The 17293-nt window shown below is 54.3% G+C and overlaps 1 protein-coding gene across 1 annotated transcript; it reads right to left on the reverse strand.

Moving 5' to 3' along the window:
* Nucleotides 1–2643: 2643 nt before the first annotated feature.
* Nucleotides 2644–17259, reverse strand: ZNF696 (zinc finger protein 696). Its single transcript, XM_070802999.1, has 10 exons — nucleotides 17211–17259; nucleotides 15904–15984; nucleotides 15498–15591; nucleotides 15108–15416; nucleotides 14764–14891; nucleotides 13081–13636; nucleotides 12786–12912; nucleotides 8543–9178; nucleotides 7119–7218; nucleotides 2644–4623 (listed from the first exon to the last, which is right to left on the reverse strand). The coding sequence occupies exons 1-10, from the start codon at nucleotides 17257–17259 to the stop codon at nucleotides 3551–3553; spliced, it is 3153 nt and encodes a 1050-aa protein (XP_070659100.1). The 3' UTR covers nucleotides 2644–3550.
* Nucleotides 17260–17293: the final 34 nt, after the last annotated feature.

Genomic DNA, 17293 nt, shown 5'->3' on the forward strand with positions numbered 1-17293 from the left:
CTGCTGCTGCTGCTAAGTCACTGCAGTCGTGTTCGAGGAGTGTGTTACAGCTCTTCCCAACAGAGGAGGCTTTTAGGGCCTGAGGGTCCCTTTGGCCCCTGTGCTCTTGTGAAGGGCCCAGCGTGCGTCCTCACACAGTGTGGCTCTTCAGTCACATCAGCCATTCATCTGGTATTGAAGGCCATCATTTGGAAATCATTGTTCTTCTTTCTCTAGTAGGAACTTTAGTTAGAAGTCCTTCCAGTGAAAACTGCTTAATAATGAACTCAGAGTTTTTACTCACCTTATACATGTTTTCACCTTATCTAAAAGAAGTAGTTCTGCTGGGAGCCAGTTCTAGGACAGGTGTTCTCTCAGTGCTCTGAGGACATGGCCCGCTGTCTCCTGCCTCTTCCTGTTGTCTTGAGCAGTGAGCTGATGGTGTGACTGAGTCTTTCTCTGGCTCCTCGAGGTCTTCATCTTGTTGGTCTGTGCTTTCATTGTGTTTGTGTCCAGGTGTGGGTCTCTCTCTGTTCACTCTGCTTCATGTTGTTCCATTCCCTGAGTCTGTGAACTTGTTTAAAGTGCAGAGTCGTGTTACTGTGATGGTTGCATGGGGCCACCGGAAGTCGTGGAAGCCCATCCAAGTGGTTGGGCCCTCCAGTGTCAGCTGCAGGCTGGCACGACATGCTGGCCATTGTCTTCGTGCTCAGCTACTCAGTTGTGTCTGACTCTTTGCGACCCCATGGCAGACAGTACCTCGCCTGGCTCCTCTGTCCATGGAATTCTTCAGGCAAGAATACTGGAATGGGTTGCCATTTCCTTCTCCAGGGGATCTTCCCACCCAGGGATTGAACCCACATCTCCTGCTGGCAGGTGCACTCTTCACCATCACGCCACCTGGCAAGCCCCTGGCTGTTGTCTACTTGGGCTTAAACATTGAAGGTGATGATTCTGGGTCTTGAGAATGGCTGGAACTTCCAGGATATAGATAACAATTTAAACATTCTCTCCTTTAATGGAAGCTTCCTGATGGGAGAGACTGAGGGGGAAAACTGGGTCTTGTTTTGGTGGGCGGGGCCATGCTCAGTAAATCTTTAATCCGATTTTCTGTTGATGGGTTGGCCCTGTGCTTCCTCCCTGTTATATGACCTGAGGCCAAACTATGGTGGGGGTAAGAAAGATAATGGCGACCTCGTTCAAAAGGTCCCATGCACACAGTTATACTCAGTGGCCCCCAACCCTGAAGCAGGCCACTACTGACCCCCGCCTCCGCCGGAGACTCCTGGACACTCATGGGCAAGTCTGAGTCAGTCTCTTTGGGGTCACTGCTCCTTTCTCCTGGGTCCTGGTGCAGAAGGTTCTGACGGTGCCCTCTAAGAGTCTGTTTCCCCAGTCCTGTGTAAATTCCAGCGGCTCTATGGTGGGGTTAATGGGGACCTCTTTCAAGAGGGCTTATGCCACACCCAGGTATGCTGCACCCAGAGCCCCTGCCCCCGCGGCAGCCCACTGCTGACCCAGAACTCCTCAGGAGACACTCAAACAGTTCTGGCTCAGTCTCTGTGGGGTCGCTGGGTCCTGGTGTGTACAAGGTTTGTTTGAGCCTTCTGAGCGTCTCTGGCGGGTATGGGGTTTGATTCTAGACACGATTTCGCCCCTCCTACCATCTTGCTGGGGCTTCTCCTGTGCCCTTGGATGTGGGGTATCTCCTCACAGTCGCTCCAGCTGCGCAGCCACTGCTCTAGCGCCTGCCAGCGTCTTGCTGGGGCTCAAACTACCGCACAATTGCCCTCATCTCACACAATAGCAAAGTAAAGCTGAAAATTCTCCAAGCCAGGCTTCAACAGTACATGAACACCTTTCCAGTATTTCATTGTTAGTGTAAAGAAATGCAACAGGTTTCTGTATGTTAACTTTGTATCCTGTCACTCTGTTCACTTTATCAGTTCTAGTGTTTCTGTGTGGACTCTTCAGGGCTTTGCATATACAGTATCATGTCATCTGCATATAATGGTAATTTTCCTTCTTATCTTCCAGTTGCAATATGTTTTCTTTTTCTTGTCTGACTGCTGTGGCTAGGACTTCCAGTACTATGTACAATAGAAATGGTGACAGTGGGCATCCTTGTCTTGTTCCAGGTTTTAGCAGGAAGAGGTCTTATTTTCTTTAAACATTCACACATAACTGTTCTCTCGCCTGCATTATCTGGTAGTTTCAATAATCTGCAGTTCTTTGTGGTCTGTATCTGTTCTTTGCTGGTTTTGCTAACCCTCAGTCAGTGAGATGCTGTCCTGTGTGCCTGGTGACTTCTTTAAATTCATTGCTTTGACCTCATGATCCAGGGCCACCAGAGTCTAAGCAGGGCAAGCTTTCCTCTAGAGCGCTGTTATAACTGGGAGGTAGCACAAACCCGGGTCTTGGCTCTGCATGGGAGTCCCAGGCTCGGCTTTCCACCTCACTTTGGCCCAGGAGCCGGCAACCCAGTGCTGTGGAGCCACTGAATCCACTCTGAGAGCACCTCTGCCCCTACAGGCTCCACAGCCCTGTCACCTGAGCGGACACCATAAAACAAACAGGTACCAACAGAAGCCCTCGAGTTGAACCACTGTTTTGGAAATCCCAGCCAGCTACAGGACCCACATAATTCAGTCAGGAGTTAATCTGGAGCAGACAGTTCCCATGAAGGGAACTTCATGGGTTTGTTGAAGGGGCAACAAACCACAGCCTGGCCACTACAGATTTGGGTCCTGCAGCTGGACCCCCAGGACTTGTGGCCAGGTTACATTACAGTCAGCTTTTAGTAACATGACCTCACTCAGTTTGTTATGGCAGAGTTTTATGATACTCAGAGTAGCATCCCCAACAAAGACACCTCTCCCTTCCTATCTGGCGAGTAACATTTACAGGTGTCTGTAAAGCTGCCGTAGCGTGACGTCTGAGGTATTAGATCATCAACAGTGACCACTTTTCAAAAGTGCTATGAACGCAAAAAAAACAAAAACAAACTTCTGATGCACGGATAAACCTCAAAACTTAAGCACAGGGAAAAATACATAAAGAGTATAAATTATATCACTATTTACGTAACATTTCAGAACAAGCAAAACTATAGTGAAAAAACAACACTGTTGGTTGCTTTTAAGGATGAGGGGCCCGAGGAGTCTTTCTGGGTTAATGGAAATAGTCAGCATCTTGATAGTGTGGTAGTCATAAAGGTTAGAACAGGTTGTATTTGTTATATAACCAAACACTTAAGAGCTGGGCATTGCACCACATGTAAAGTATACTCCAGGAAACCCCAGTGCTGTGAAAATGAAGTACAGCAGTTTCAGAAGCACGTGTCAGCATCAAGTCTCGTTCCCTAGCCTCTTTCCTTTCCGCTGCTCCCGGAGGCAGTGGTAGACTTCGGGTGTCCACGGGCAGCTCACAGACCACAAAACAGTGTTATCTTCCTGTGGCCCGCGGAGCACAGCGCACGAGCCTCGGGGTGCTGGCAAAGACTGAAGGGCGTGCTACCCACCCTCCAGCCTTGTTTACTCAACTTTTACTCTACGTTCACACCACAGCAGGTTCACTCTGTGCCATGAACTCGCTGGTGCTGGATAAGGTGAAAGCTCAGGCGGAAGGCCCTGCCACACTGCGCACAGTGGAAGGGCTTCTCCCCAGTGTGGATCCTCTGGTGCCGGAAGAAGCCCGACAGGGCCCTGAAGGAGCGGCCGCACTCGCCGCACTCATAGGGCTTCTCCCCAGTGTGGATGCGCCGGTGCTCACTGAGGAAGGAGCTGCGGCTGAAGGCGCGCCCGCACTCCTGGCAGGCATAGGGCTTCTCCCCCGTGTGGACTCGCTGGTGCTGAATGAGGTTGGAGCTCTGGCTGAAGGCTTTCCCACACTCTCTGCATTCGTAGGGGTTCTCTCTGTGGTGGATCCTTCGGTGCCGGACGACGTTTGAGCTATGGATGAAGGTTTTCCCGCACTCGCTGCACCCGTAGAGCCGCTCCCCTGTGTGGATCCTCTGGTGCTTCGTAGCATCTGACCTCTGACTGAAGCACTTGCCGCACTCAGCACATTCATACGGCCTCTCTCCTGTGTGGATCCTCTGGTGTCTGATGAGGTTGAAGCTCTGGCTGAAGGCTTTCCCACACTCCTTACAGAGGTAAGGCTTCTCCCCATTGTGAATGCGCTGGTGCCTGACGACATGGGAGCTGTGGATGAAGGCTTTCCCGCAGTCACTGCACTCGTAGGGCTTCTCCCCAGAGTGAATGCTCTGGTGCTTCACCACGTCTGAATAGCATTTGAAGCTCCTGTCACAGGTGCTGCATCGGTAAGGCCGCCCTTTCCAGGGGCCTCTCCCATCAACTGCAGACGCTGTGTTCAGAGTGACCTCTGACCTGGACACTCTGTCCTCATGAACCTCATGTCTCCGAGGGGAACCTCTGGGTCTCTCTGCAGCTTCCTCATTCCCACAAGGGTCCGGAAGCCCCAGTGTCTGGGAAGGACCCTGTAACAGTCCTGGCGTGGCCTCTCCATGGCCCCCTTCTTTCAGGGCCACCTGCCGAGGCATCAGCTCTGCACTCTGAGCCCTGTGCTCAGCTGCTGAAGCTGCACAGCAGGAAGCCTGGTGGCTTCCTTTCGATGCCTGGAAAGCTGGAAAAGAGGGCAGAGATACACAACTCAGAAGAGAACTCAGCTAAGGACACAGAGGTGGTGCTGGAGAGCTGTGTGCTGACAGAGCTGACAGCAAGCCTGTTATCCTGCCTGTCCTCATCTTGCCCAGTTCTCCACCTCTAACCCCTGTTGTCTCAGGATGGATGAGGGACCGGGGGAGGGTGGTCAGTGTCCTTTCCTGAGACTCCAGAAAAGCCCAAGCCTCTAATCTCAGTCTGCCCAGTCTCAGGCCTGGGGACAGACCCTCAGTCAGGCTCTGGTAACTCCCTGGTTTGGCCATATGGACTGGAGCCCAGAGAGCAGTTGGCAGCAGAGCAGGAGGAAACAAAGCAGAGGTCCGGGGATGCAGGGGTAAGCACTGCGGATGGCACATGCTGGGATCCAGCCTCTTTCTCAGATCCTGGACTCCCTGAGACAACACTGTGGCCTTGACTGCCCCCACCTCCCAACTCAAGGTTGCTGGCATCCAAAATAAAGCAAATTTTCCTTTCTGTCACCCTTGCCTCTATTGGCTTTTGAGGTGGTGAGCAGCTCGACCCCACTTTTGGTCACACTGGTACCAAGTGGGGAAAGCCAGGGAGGCTGCTCAATGTCCCAGAGCCACAGGCCACCTCCAGCAGAGAAGCCTCCATCCCAGAGCACCCATAGGGTGGTGCTGAGAAAGCTGGACAGCTGCATGTAAATCAACGAAGTTTAGAACATTCTCTAACACCATACACGAAAATAAACTCAAAATGGCCTAAAGGCTTAGATATAAGATGTGATACCGTAAAACTCCTAGAGGAGACCACAGGCAAAACATTCTGACATAAACCATAGCAATGTTTCGTTACGTCAGTCTCCCAAAGCAGAAGAAATGAAAGCAAAAACAAATGGGACCTAATCAAACTTGCAAACTTCTGCACAGCAAAGGAAACCATAATCAAAACAAGCTACAGAAATGGGAGAAAATATTTGCAAGTGTTGTGACTGACAAGGACTTACAAAATATACAAACAGCTCATCCAACTCATTTACAAAAAACCAGCTCAATCAAAAAATGGGCCGAAGACCTAAATAGACATTTCTCCAAAGAAGACACACAGATGCCCAACAGGCACATGAAAAGATGCTCAACACTGGTAATTATTAGAGAAATACAAACCAAAACAACAGGAAAGACCTTACACTGGTCAAAATGACCATCACTAAAAAGTTTACAAATAACATGCTGGAGACGGGGTAGAGAAAGGGGCTCATACACTGTTGGTGGGAATGTAAACCGGTGCAGACATTATGGAAAACAATATGGAGGTTCCTTTAAAAACCAAAAACAGAATTACCATATGATCCAGAAATCCCACTTCTGACATATATCTGGGGAAAACTCAAAAGGATACACGCAACCCAGTGTTCACAGCAGCACTGGGTTCACAATCAAGACATGCAAACAACCTAAGTGTCCATCGACAGATGACAGGTGTGGTGCACACAGACAATGCAATAGTACTCAACCACAAAGCAGGAGATGATGCCATCTGCCGCACCTGATGGACCTAGATGCTATCTTGCTGGGGAAGTGAGTCAGAGACAGATACATGATATCACTTACACGTGGAATCCAAAAAACTGATACAAATGAACTTATTTACAAAACAGACTCACAGACCAAAACCAAATTTATGATTACCAAAGGGGAAAGGGAGAAGGAGCAAAGGGGGTAGGCATAAATTAGGAGTTTGGAATTAGCAGATACAAACTACTATATATAAAATATTGGTAAAAAAAAAAATAGAGGAAGCCAATATAAACAAAAAAACCTGGGATTTGCCAAGTAGTTTATTCAAGTTTTTCTGTAACATCTTACCAAAAATCCAAATTATTTGGGCAACCCAAGGGATAAACAAGGTCCTCCTGTATAACACATGGAATTATATTCAATATCTTACAATAACATATAATGGAAAAAAACATGAGAAAGAATATACATATAAGTGAATCACTCTGCTGTACACCTGAAACTAACAACATTGTAAGTCAACTACAATTTGAAAAACAAAATTCTTGTTCTCAGAGGTATCCAGGTTGGGGTTCCAGAGAGAGAGCGTGCTGCAGAGTGTGGCTAGGAGAAAAGACTCCACACACCCAATGCAGGAGGCTCGGGTTCGACTCCTGGTCAGGGAACTAGACTCCGCCTGCCGCAACTGAGAGTTCACACACAGCAACTAAAAGATCGCGTGTGCTACAACTAAGACCCGGTGCAGCTGAACGAGCGAATATTATGGAAAAAAAAGTGGCCTGGAAGGCAAAGGAGGTGGGGTGCAGGGAGCCCAAAGGCATGAACGTGGGGCACTGTGAGTGTCAGAAGCTGCCAGAGTCCAGTGACATCTCCACAGCCGCCAGGCAGGTCGATGGGGAAGCTCCAACTCCTAAGCTGTCCCCACATCCCTTAGTCCAGGACAGCCCTCTGGGCCGGGCCACCCCACCCCCCTCACCTGTGCATGTGTCCATCAGGGCAGCCCTCTCCGTGGTGGTCTGGAGATCCAGGCCGGGCTCTGTTTGCTGCTTCCTGCAGGAATGCCCACAGTGGGACCCCTGCCAGGGAGAAAGAGGAAAAAGGGGAGAAAATGACAGGGGGGAAGTCAAAGCTCCTTCAGTGAAGGGAGGTTCAGAGCCTGCCCTGGAGGAACCACTTCACTATAAACCAAGGTCCTGAATAAGCAGACACCCCACAAACTAGTGGGAACTCTGTCTAGGCCACGCTAGCTCCCCTCACCCCAGCCTCCCAGCAGATGAGGAGCCCAGACCGATGAGGCAGCACCTGTCAGCTGCCTGCTGTGGTCTCAGATCCACGAGGGACGAACCAGCGCCTTTAAGCAGTCCTTGGGCTTTCCAGGTGGTGCTAGCAGTAAAGAACCCATCTGCCAGGGTAGGAGACATAAAAGATGCATGTTCCATCCTTGGAGAAGTTCCTCTGGAGGAGGGCATGGCAACCCACTCCAGTATTCTTGCCTGGAGAATCCCATGGACAGAGGAACCTGGCAGGCTATGGTCCATGGGGTTGCAAAGAGACCTAGCACGCACACCTGCATAAATGTCTGGAGACATTTCTTTGTATTTAAATTTTTTCTTGATAAAAGATCTGAATATAAAAACATGAAACCAAAAAAATAAAAAGTGATCTGCATGGTGTAATTTTGAATTGAGGAATGCTTTTGCTAAGCGTGACACCAAAGATGAAGTCTAACAGACTTAACAACACAGGACATTTGGAATAAAAAACAGATTAACAAACAAACAAACGGGAGAGATACCTGCAACACAGATAAGGATTCATAGCCTCAAGATATCTCATTATATATACATAAGAAAGCATGAAAAACTAGTAAAAGTTACGAGCAGGTAACCAGAGAAGAAGAAAAACAAGCAGCCAATATATATATATTTTAAACACAGGTCCCACATTGTTCCACGTGGCAGGCAATTAAAAATGAAATTTAAAATATGTTTCAGTCTAAAAGTAGCAAAGGCTTAAAAGCAGTGGCCCCTTAGGAGCACTGAGACAATTAGGGAACAAGCACCTTCATGCAGCATTGGGAAAGGACAAGGCGCACTGCACTGCTGGTAATTCAACTATTTACAAAGGCGTTACAGGCAGACTGTCCACTTCAGGGGACGGACGAGGCTGTCCCGGGGCGTCACCCTGGGAGGGGGAGGCTCTCTCTGGCCCCGACGAGGTTAGAGCCGCCCGCCGCCTCCGGTCTCCTCCGGGACGTGAGCCCTCTCACAAGCACAGCCGGGGACAGACAAGGATCCCGGTGCCCGGCCCCCCGGACCTGTCTCGGTCTCCTGCCCCTGCGCGGCCGGGCGTCCGCACCCCGCGCTCTCCCCGCCGAGCCCCAGGCTCGCCCGCACTCACCCGGAGCCCCTCCGCTCGCGGGAAGAAGCGCCCTCCCAGGTGGCAGAGGCAGTTCCGGTGACGCTCTAGGCGCCGGAGGACCGGCACTCGGCTGCCCTGGGGGACGCGGGCAGCAGCTGGAGCCGTGGGGGGCGTTGACCTGCCTGCGCGAGTCCGGGCCGGGCTCCCTAGCCTCGCGTGCACGACCCTCGGCGGTTGTCTGTACACTTTCACATTCACCGCTCCCGCCCCTGCTGGGCTTCCCTCCGCAGACCTCCGGGAGGCCTCCCGGGCCCTCCCCTTCCCGCGCGAGCCCTCCCGGCCGGCCCCGTGGCCTCCACCGGGTCCGGGCCCGAGGCCGGGGTCGTCACTCGGGATGGCGACCTTGCTGACTGCGCAGTGGGCGAAGGCACCGACGGAGGAGACCGGCGCTCGTGGAGAAAGCGGGAGCGCCCGGGGGAAGAGGCAGTTAGAGGCGGAGAGACCCCTGGGCCGCCCTCCCCACGGAGATCCGCCGAGGGCAGGACGCCGGAGGGCAGGACGCCGGAGTCTCAGGGCGGCTGGTCCTGGCAGGTGGACCCCCTCCTCCCTCCTGCCCTGTGTCCCAGGCTGGTCCCTCCCCGCTGGTCCGCTGCGACCACACACTTGAGGGCTTTGCTATCTCACGGTTTCCTCTGGTTGCACGAGCCGGGTCACAGCCTGGCCGGTCGGTTCCTGGCGTCTCTCCTACGCTGAGGGGAGGTGCTGGCCAGGACTGGGGTCTCCCCTGCGGGCTCAAGAGCCTGTGGGCAGGATTCAGGTCTGGAGGGCGGTTGTTCTCTGAGCCCCATAGGCTATGCGGTGGGCCTGTGTGCAGAATGGATCAACACAGGGTCTTGTGTTGAACCCCGGCCAAGAAACCTTTCCAGCGTCAGCCTCAGACACGGGTTTGGGCCTGGGTGGCGAATGTCCTGTGCCCAGCGCGGCACTGGGCTGTCTCTCCATGCTCCAGGCACTTTCCTTTAGATGCTCCTGTATTGCTCCTCAGCAACCCCTCCTTCTGGGACCCCCACAGCACACAGAGCCTTTGAAATTACCCAGGCCCCTGGCACTGCCCCTCTGCTCTGTTCTGGCAGCCACCCACGCTCTCAGCCCACTCAGCACACAGGCCCAGTGGGCGGCTGACAGCAGGCCTTCCCTCCCTCAGCCCAACGCTGGCCCCCAGCCTTTACCCCCTCTCCAGTTGTGCTTCTTCCTCCAGCTCCCCTAGCTGTGAAACCAGTCACCAGTCCTTGACCTTGCCCGGCTTGCTGCTGCCTCGCTCTGAGCTTTGGCCCATTCCCTTCCCCTCCCTCATCACTGGACACAGGTCATGCCTCTCCTGCTGGAATCCTGCAACAATGTGTCCTCTGGGTGTCACATGTAGCCACATGGTGTCCACCAGCTCATCACTGGCTAGAGATCATTTTGATCACATGGTCCCTCCTGTCTGGTTTTCTGACTGTGGACACCATGTTTCCCCTGCAACTAATAAACCATCTCTGGGGAGAAAAGAAAGGCTGAGGAACTGCTCCACACTGAAGATTCCTAAGGACACATGGCAACCAGAGACTAGATGTGACCCCGCTGGATGCTGGGTTGAAGGGAATATACCATGGACAGGATGAGAGGCCCCACTTGGCTGGGCGTTGTGTTGGTGTCCAGTTACCCGGACTTGGTGCCTGCACTGTGGGTCTGTAAGAGAACATCCCTGAGTGTAGGGAACACACACTAAAGGGTTATGGAGCTAAGAGGCATAATGGATGCAATCCATCCTAAAAAGATGTTGGGAAAAAAGAATTTGTATAGATATAAAAAGTTAAAAGGTATGGTTCTGCCATGTGATGTGAACTAGTGTGATTTCTCTCTACTTTTCTGCATTTCCCATATTCTCTACAATATATTCTGTTTATATAATAGGGAAAATGTGCTTTGTCAAGTTTTATCAAAAAAGTGAAGTCCTGACAAACAGAGCTTGTTGATGAGCTTGTAGAAATGGATTAAGCCTGTCTCCCCTGCAAGCCCCAAAGGAGACCATAAACTGCACGCTGAGTCTGCCTTCTGATGGCGCCAAAGAGGCCAACGCTGACGTCCCAGGACGCAGATGGTGGAGGGTATCCTCCTCCAGACGTCCCCACGGGGTCCCATCATGTATCTGTCGCTTCCACAACCAGGTGCCAGAGCGAGCTTTCTCATTCGGGCTCTAGCGATGGCTTCCTCGTGGGATGTGCACTGGCTTTTCTTCTCCAGCAGGATCAGGGGTGCATCTAGGGGGCCTGTTGTTTGCTTCTGCTTGGGACCCCTTCTTTCTGGGGCGTGCCCCTGCCCTTTCTTTCTTAGATCATTCTGGAACCAATACCACCAGCTTCCCCAGGATGGGCCTGTGACCTGACTCTCTAGGGTTTGTGCAGCAGCTGTGGGGATATAGGGCTGTGTCCTCTGCAGCCCGGGCTGAGATGATGTCAGACCTGAGCAGTCGGAGCCTGATGCCACAAGGGCCTGCAGAGATGAGAGGTGGGCAGGGGACAGAGACCTCCCTGACCACCAGAAAACCCAGAGTCCTGGGGTTCCAGTAGCAACCCCCTGACCCCACATGCTACCCAAGCCAGTGTCACTTGCTCTGTGAGTGGGTAGGGGGTCCACCTGGTTTCCATGTCTAGGCTCTGGGCCCCAGAGAGCTGGCCAGCGCCCAGAGGAGTGGAGGGGCTTCAGTGCTGCCAGGGCTGGGCCAGCCCAAGGCAGGGAGAGTTGAACTCAGCCTGGCCTGTGGCCCCAACCACACATGGGTCTATTCCTCCACTCACATCCCCTGGGGAACAGTGCAAATCCCTCTCCTGCCTGCCCTCAGCCACACTCTCCTTGGAGAGCCCTGCCCTGGGTCCATCACCTCTTCTGACATTAACAACCGAGAGAGACAGAAACCTGGTCAGCACCTTTGCTCTGCGCCTTCCGCCTTCCAGGGCCCAGTCAGTGGAACAGGCACTACTGGAACGCTGCTGCTGGTCACTGCAGGTGCAGGACACAGAGGTTAATGAAGCCCGCTGGCTTTTCCAGCTCCCTCTTACTGCCCAGAGTGCTGGAGCCTGCAGACCTGCCATGGTGCGGGGGGAGGGATGAAGGAGCCAAGTACAGTGGACAGGCTTTCTGACGGGCAGCTGGGCAGCAAAAAGGCCAGGAGGGGAGGGAACAGGTAGTTTGAAGCCCCACCAACTGCCTAGACGTTGTCTTTTTGGGCTCAGAAACAGCTTCAGAATGCAAGGGCAGAGGGCAGAATACAGACATAAGCCACGTGGCCCAAAGGGCAGAAGCTGGACCATCGCCGGGATCCAAAGTACCTGCAGCCCGAGACTCTTACAGCCCTGGACTCCCCGTTGTCCCCGGGGGCCCCTCTGGACACTCTCCCAGAATCTCCAACAAACGGGGCTCCCTGCATCTGTCTCCCACCAGCCCATCCTCAGGAGCCTGTGTCTGAGGCATTTCCTGCATCAGTAAACACTGAATACATGCCCAATCCTGCACTGCACTATTTATGTGTAACATTTTACAAATCATAAAGCACACGTAAAAACGAAAACATCTCAATAGGATGACCTAAAAACTAGAAATAGCATTCAAGACACATCCTAAGGGAAAACCTGCAATATTTTGGAGGACCACTGTTCCCAAAAGAAATACTCCAACCACGCAAATCCTATCTCCCACACCAGAACCTTCGTTCCCACCAGACACCAAGAGACAGACAAGGGGCCTTATCTGAAAACATGACCTTCCCGACACGGCCGCCACTTCTCAACTATGTTCTCCAAGCCAGGGACTACGCCCTGCATTATTCGACCAGCCCCATGACCAAAAAGGACCCACGAGGCTGAAAACACAGTACAAACCTCAAAATACAGTGAAGAGTTGGTCCAGCTAGAGTTCGATTCGGCGTCCCCGCCCCTCGCGGCTCACCCCTCCGCACCCCCCGCACCGTCGGCGCCGGCAAATTTTGGGTAAAGAAAGAGTTCGTCGTCCGCACGTATGCAAAGCCCACTGGGCGCTTGAAGGGTGTGTACTGTAGTGCTCTTCCCCATTGCCCGACCTCTGGTCTAGGCCTTTCTCAGGGCTGCCATCAGGGGGACCACGGAGCTCGTTTCAACAGCATATTTGTCAGATCTCCCGGCGAGTGAAAGGGCGCTGCCGCCTTGCCGCAACCTCCCGTCCCGCTTGCCAGGGGGAGCCAGTGGAACTCTGTTCGCACTGTTACCGGGCGGCCCAGGGGGCAGTGAAGGCCCGGCAGGGCTGCGGGCGAGGGAGCCAGCACAGGCGTCTTAACTGGGGTGCAGGTGCCGGAGCCAGCTTCAGGGCGCGCCTGAGCGCTGCTCTCTGCACGCCTGCACCAAAGCACCGCAGGCGTCCGCAGTGTCCCCAGAGCCCTCCCGTGCAGGGTCAGCTCGGTGCAGCAGAGGCCCCAGTGCAACGGCCCCCGCCCCCCCCCGTCGCCACCGCCCCCCCCCCCCCCCCCACTGGCTGTCTTGGTTCACTCTGCGTCATGAACCTACCTGCCCTGGCTCAGGTGCGAGCTCAGAGGAAGGCCCTGCTCACTTAGCACAGCGAAAAACTTCTCCGCAGTGTGGACCCACTGGTGCCGGAAGAAGTCCGACAGGGCCCTGAAGGTGCGGCTGCACTCAGAGGGCTTTTCCCCGGTGAGGATGCTCGCTGAGGAAGGCGCTAATGCTGAAGGCGCCGCGCACTCCTGGCAGGCATACGGCTCCTCCCCGGGGTGGCCCCGCTGGTGCTGAGTGAGGCTGGAGCTCTGGCTGAAGGAAGGGCTGCACCGCGGACACGTAACCGGCTTCTCTCTGCTGTGGAACCGCGGGGGCTGCGTGACCTGGGAGCTGTGCACAAAGGCTTTCCCGCGCTGGCTACACGAGATGGCTTCCTGCCAGTGTGGATCCTCTAGTCCGATGTCTATCCGAAAACTCTCCTGCACGCACTGGTGAGGCTTCTCCCCTAACGGGAAGCTTCTGCCGCTCCAGGCCTTGGCCAGTGCGGGGAGGCCTTGAGTCCCACAGGCTGGTGGAGAGCTGGTTCCCAGGCTGGGGCTCCCCACGCCTGCTAGATTTGGAGTGGCTCAAACAGCCGGGCTCACCGCGCCCAACCTCTCTCTTGTGTGGTCTCCCTGGCGGGTCACAGGCTGGCGGTGAGGCTGGCTTTGCTTCCCATCTCAAGGTCTTGGTTCCTCTCCTCCCCAGGAATCGCCTGGTGCGGGCAGGTCTCTTGTGGCAGCCCTGCCAGCTGGGAACCCTGATGGCTTCTGCACAGTCCGGCAGGTCCTTGGCCCCACCATCGGAGACTTGAGGCATTTGTCGCCTGGACACACTGGGGTTCTGCCTCTTCCGGGATTTCCTGCCCTGGAATCTCCTCCTCACTCTGAGCTGAAGCCAGAAGGGGAGGCAGCAGATGACAGCAGCCTCTGAACCGGAGCATGCAGAGACCTGGGGAAGGCGCTTCATCTCTTTAATTCAGGGAACAAGGGAATTAAACCCCGTGTCTTGGATGAGGTTACGCAGGGATCAAGGTCAGGGAAAGGAAGTGTGTGAGAAGGGAACAAACTCCCAAAATGTTATTATTTTTTCATCTTCTTTCTTTTTAAAAAATGTTTTTCAACATTTTATTTTGTATTGGGGTATAGCCTATTAACAATGTGATAGTTTCAGGTGGACAGCAAAGCGACTTAGCCATACATATACATGTATTAGCTTTCCCCCAAACTCCCCTCCCATCTGGGCTGCCACATAACATTGAGCAGAATTCCCTGTGCTATTCAGTAGGTCTTTGCTGTTTATCCATTTCAAATATAACAGTGTGTACAAGTCGATCTCCAACTCACTACCTGTCTCCACCCCCTCTCCCCCCCACCCCCCCCGCCCCCAACCGGCAGTGTCGTTAAAAAAAAAGAAATCTGGGAGCCCTCCTAACCACTTCCGGTCTGGAGCTGCTTGATTCCAAATGATTTTTGCTCAAATAAACCTTTAAAATTAAAACAAAAATTTAAAAAATCTGTTAAAACCTGTCCTCTTTGAGGACTAGCCTTCAGTTTCCCCTGAGACCCAGAATCTGGCTGATCCTTGGGGCGAGGCAGCAGGGCAGCGGGGAGGGAATTGGGCCGCACACTGAATAACAGATGCCCAGGTCAGGACCGTGGCCAAAGGGACACAGCCCGGGGCTCGAGAGGGGAGTACCGTGTCCCTGGGTCCCCTCCTCCGGAAGAGGAGAGCCTGGCCTGGTGCCCTTGGCAGACGGAGTGGCAGGTGAGGTCACAGCGGGTGACAGCGCTGGCGTCGGCGAGACGAGGACGTCGTGCTGATCCCTGGAGAGGTCTCAGGGAAACACACCCCAGCGGCGCGGATGGGGCCGTGCCCGGGGCCGGGGGCTCCCCTCAGGGGCACAGCGGTCCGGACTTCACGAGCTCCGCCCGCACACTCCCAGACGAACTTCTTCCAAAGCGAAACCCGGCCTTTCCCGGGATTGTCAACTCTTCCAGCGGACTCCCGAAAATGAGGTGGAAGAAGCATGATTTGGGAACCTGGCCTGCGGCCGTCGGGTCCCTGGGCCCAGCGGGCGGGGGACGCCCTCTTGGCGCACGGACGTAGCTCTGCGGTCAGGGGTCGTGCGGACTGTGGGAGGAAGGCCCGAGGGGGCCGGCCGTGACACCGCGTCCACCGCCAGCCGGGCCGCAGGGCCGAGGGACCCGCAGCGCGGAGCCACCCCGCCTCCTCCCCGCGGCTGCGGGAGCCGGAAGCGAGCGAACGCCGCGCCCACAGCAAGTCCCGCCCGGCGCCGCGAGCACTTCCCGGAGCTCTCGGAAGCTCGAGATGGGGGGCCCGCAGGGGGCCTGCCCGGGGCAGGAGTCCGTGGAGAGGAGACCCCAGGAGCCACTGGGCTGAGCCTGAGAGCCTCGGGGCGGTGCACCTACGCTCGGACCGGCGCGCTTCCCTGGAGCTGTCCGAGGTGCTGGATAGCAACTGGCCGTGGGACCTCGGAGAAGCGGGCGGTGAGGCAGAGACAGCCTGGGAGGGAAAGGGCAAGGAGGCCCGGCGCGTAAGGCCCTGAGCGCGGTAGGAGAGACTCTGGAAAGCAAGCAAGGGACACCACCCGACTCATGACTCAGAAGACTCTGGTGGAGGGGGTGGGAGGCGGAGGCGAATTCTGGGTTGTTGGGGTGGCCCAGGGGAGGAATGGCGCATGCTGGCTTGGTCTGAGGTGAGAACGTTACTGTCCGCTGCTGAGGCATGTCCACGATCCCTGCGACCAGTTGAAGGAACCCAGCACTTAGGAAAAAACTGCAGGGGCGAGGAGACGGCCTCTAGCGTGACCACCACCTTCAAATCCTGAGGGCTCTTCCTCCACTGAGTACAGCCAGGCTATGACAGGCCCAGAGGGCAGGACTGGGAGGGCTGGTGCTGGAGGGCAGACCGCGGTCTCAGCCAGGCAGTCCAGAAGTGCCGGGCCCCCTTCCAGATGGTGTCTGAGTAGGGCTGGGACCGTCGTCCATGCAGAAACACCTGCTTTGAGGGGCTGGGTGAGCCCATAGGCCCCCAAGCCTGGCACACTATCAACATCACTGGGGGTGTTGGAGCTAAATCCAGATTCCCTGGCCCCACCCCGGATCTACTGAAACTGTCTTCCCTGATGTGGGGTCTGGGAATCTGTTTTTCAGCAAGCTCTGACCCCAGCCTTGGAGATGCTCCTTTCTCAGGAGTCTGGGTCCGGCCTAACCCCTCGTCCAGTTCAGACTTATGAAGATACTGAGGTAGTCCCATATGGAATGATGCATTGCAACTGACAAAGACAAGCACGTGGACAATAACGGTATTGAAAATGTGGGCAGAGGAACTTGTGGTTCTGTCTGCTCATCCCAGCATCCTGCCACCAGCCATGGGTATGACTTTGAATCAGGCTGAATGGCAATCTCTGAGCCCATCTCCCTGGTTAGAGCCCCTAGCCCAGGGATGGACAGCAAGTGGCCTAAGACCCCAGCAGAACCCTTCTCTGGGATGTTTCCCTTACCCTCTAGTGGGTAAAATAGAAGCAAATAGGTCTGGGGCTCCTTTGAGCTCTGGTCTGCATCCCAGAGAGAATGAGGCCTCATTCTCTCATCCCAGGAGGAATGAGGCCAACTCTACAACATCAAGTATGATCTTATCCTTGCTAATGATGTTTGATTTTATGTGTCAACTGGACTGAGCCACAGGGTGTCCAGATATATGGTCAAATATTATTCTGGGCAAGATGGCCATCTGAGTCAGTAGACTGAGTAAAGTGCTTGGGTTCCTCACCGTCACGTGCATGGGTCGCAGCTGAGACTGCATAGGACAAAAAGGCCAAGGAACAGTGAACTCCTGCCTGACTGTTGAACTGGGGTGTCAGTCTCATTCTGCCTTTGGACTGAAACACTGAATTTTCCTGGGTCCCGGGCCTGTTGGCTTGCAGACTGGAGCTACCCCATCGATGCTCCTGGGTCTCCAGCAGCCCCCTGCAGGTCTTGGGGTGTCTCAGCCTCCGTAACCTCACGAGTGGATTCCTAACCTACCCGTCTCTCCAACTGCCTCTGCTTCTCTGGAGAGCCCTAACCAGTATCTTTTTTTCCTAATTAGAAAAATTTGGAGATTAACTTGTCTAACCTTACAGTTAAATGTAGAGTTGGGCTTTAAATTCCAGTCGATTTTCATAGCCATCATGGTACACTGCTTCTATTCGTGTAAAAATAAA

Source organism: Bos indicus, chromosome 14 (assembly GCF_029378745.1).
Source record: "Bos indicus isolate NIAB-ARS_2022 breed Sahiwal x Tharparkar chromosome 14, NIAB-ARS_B.indTharparkar_mat_pri_1.0, whole genome shotgun sequence".
NCBI lineage: Eukaryota > Metazoa > Chordata > Mammalia > Artiodactyla > Bovidae > Bos > Bos indicus.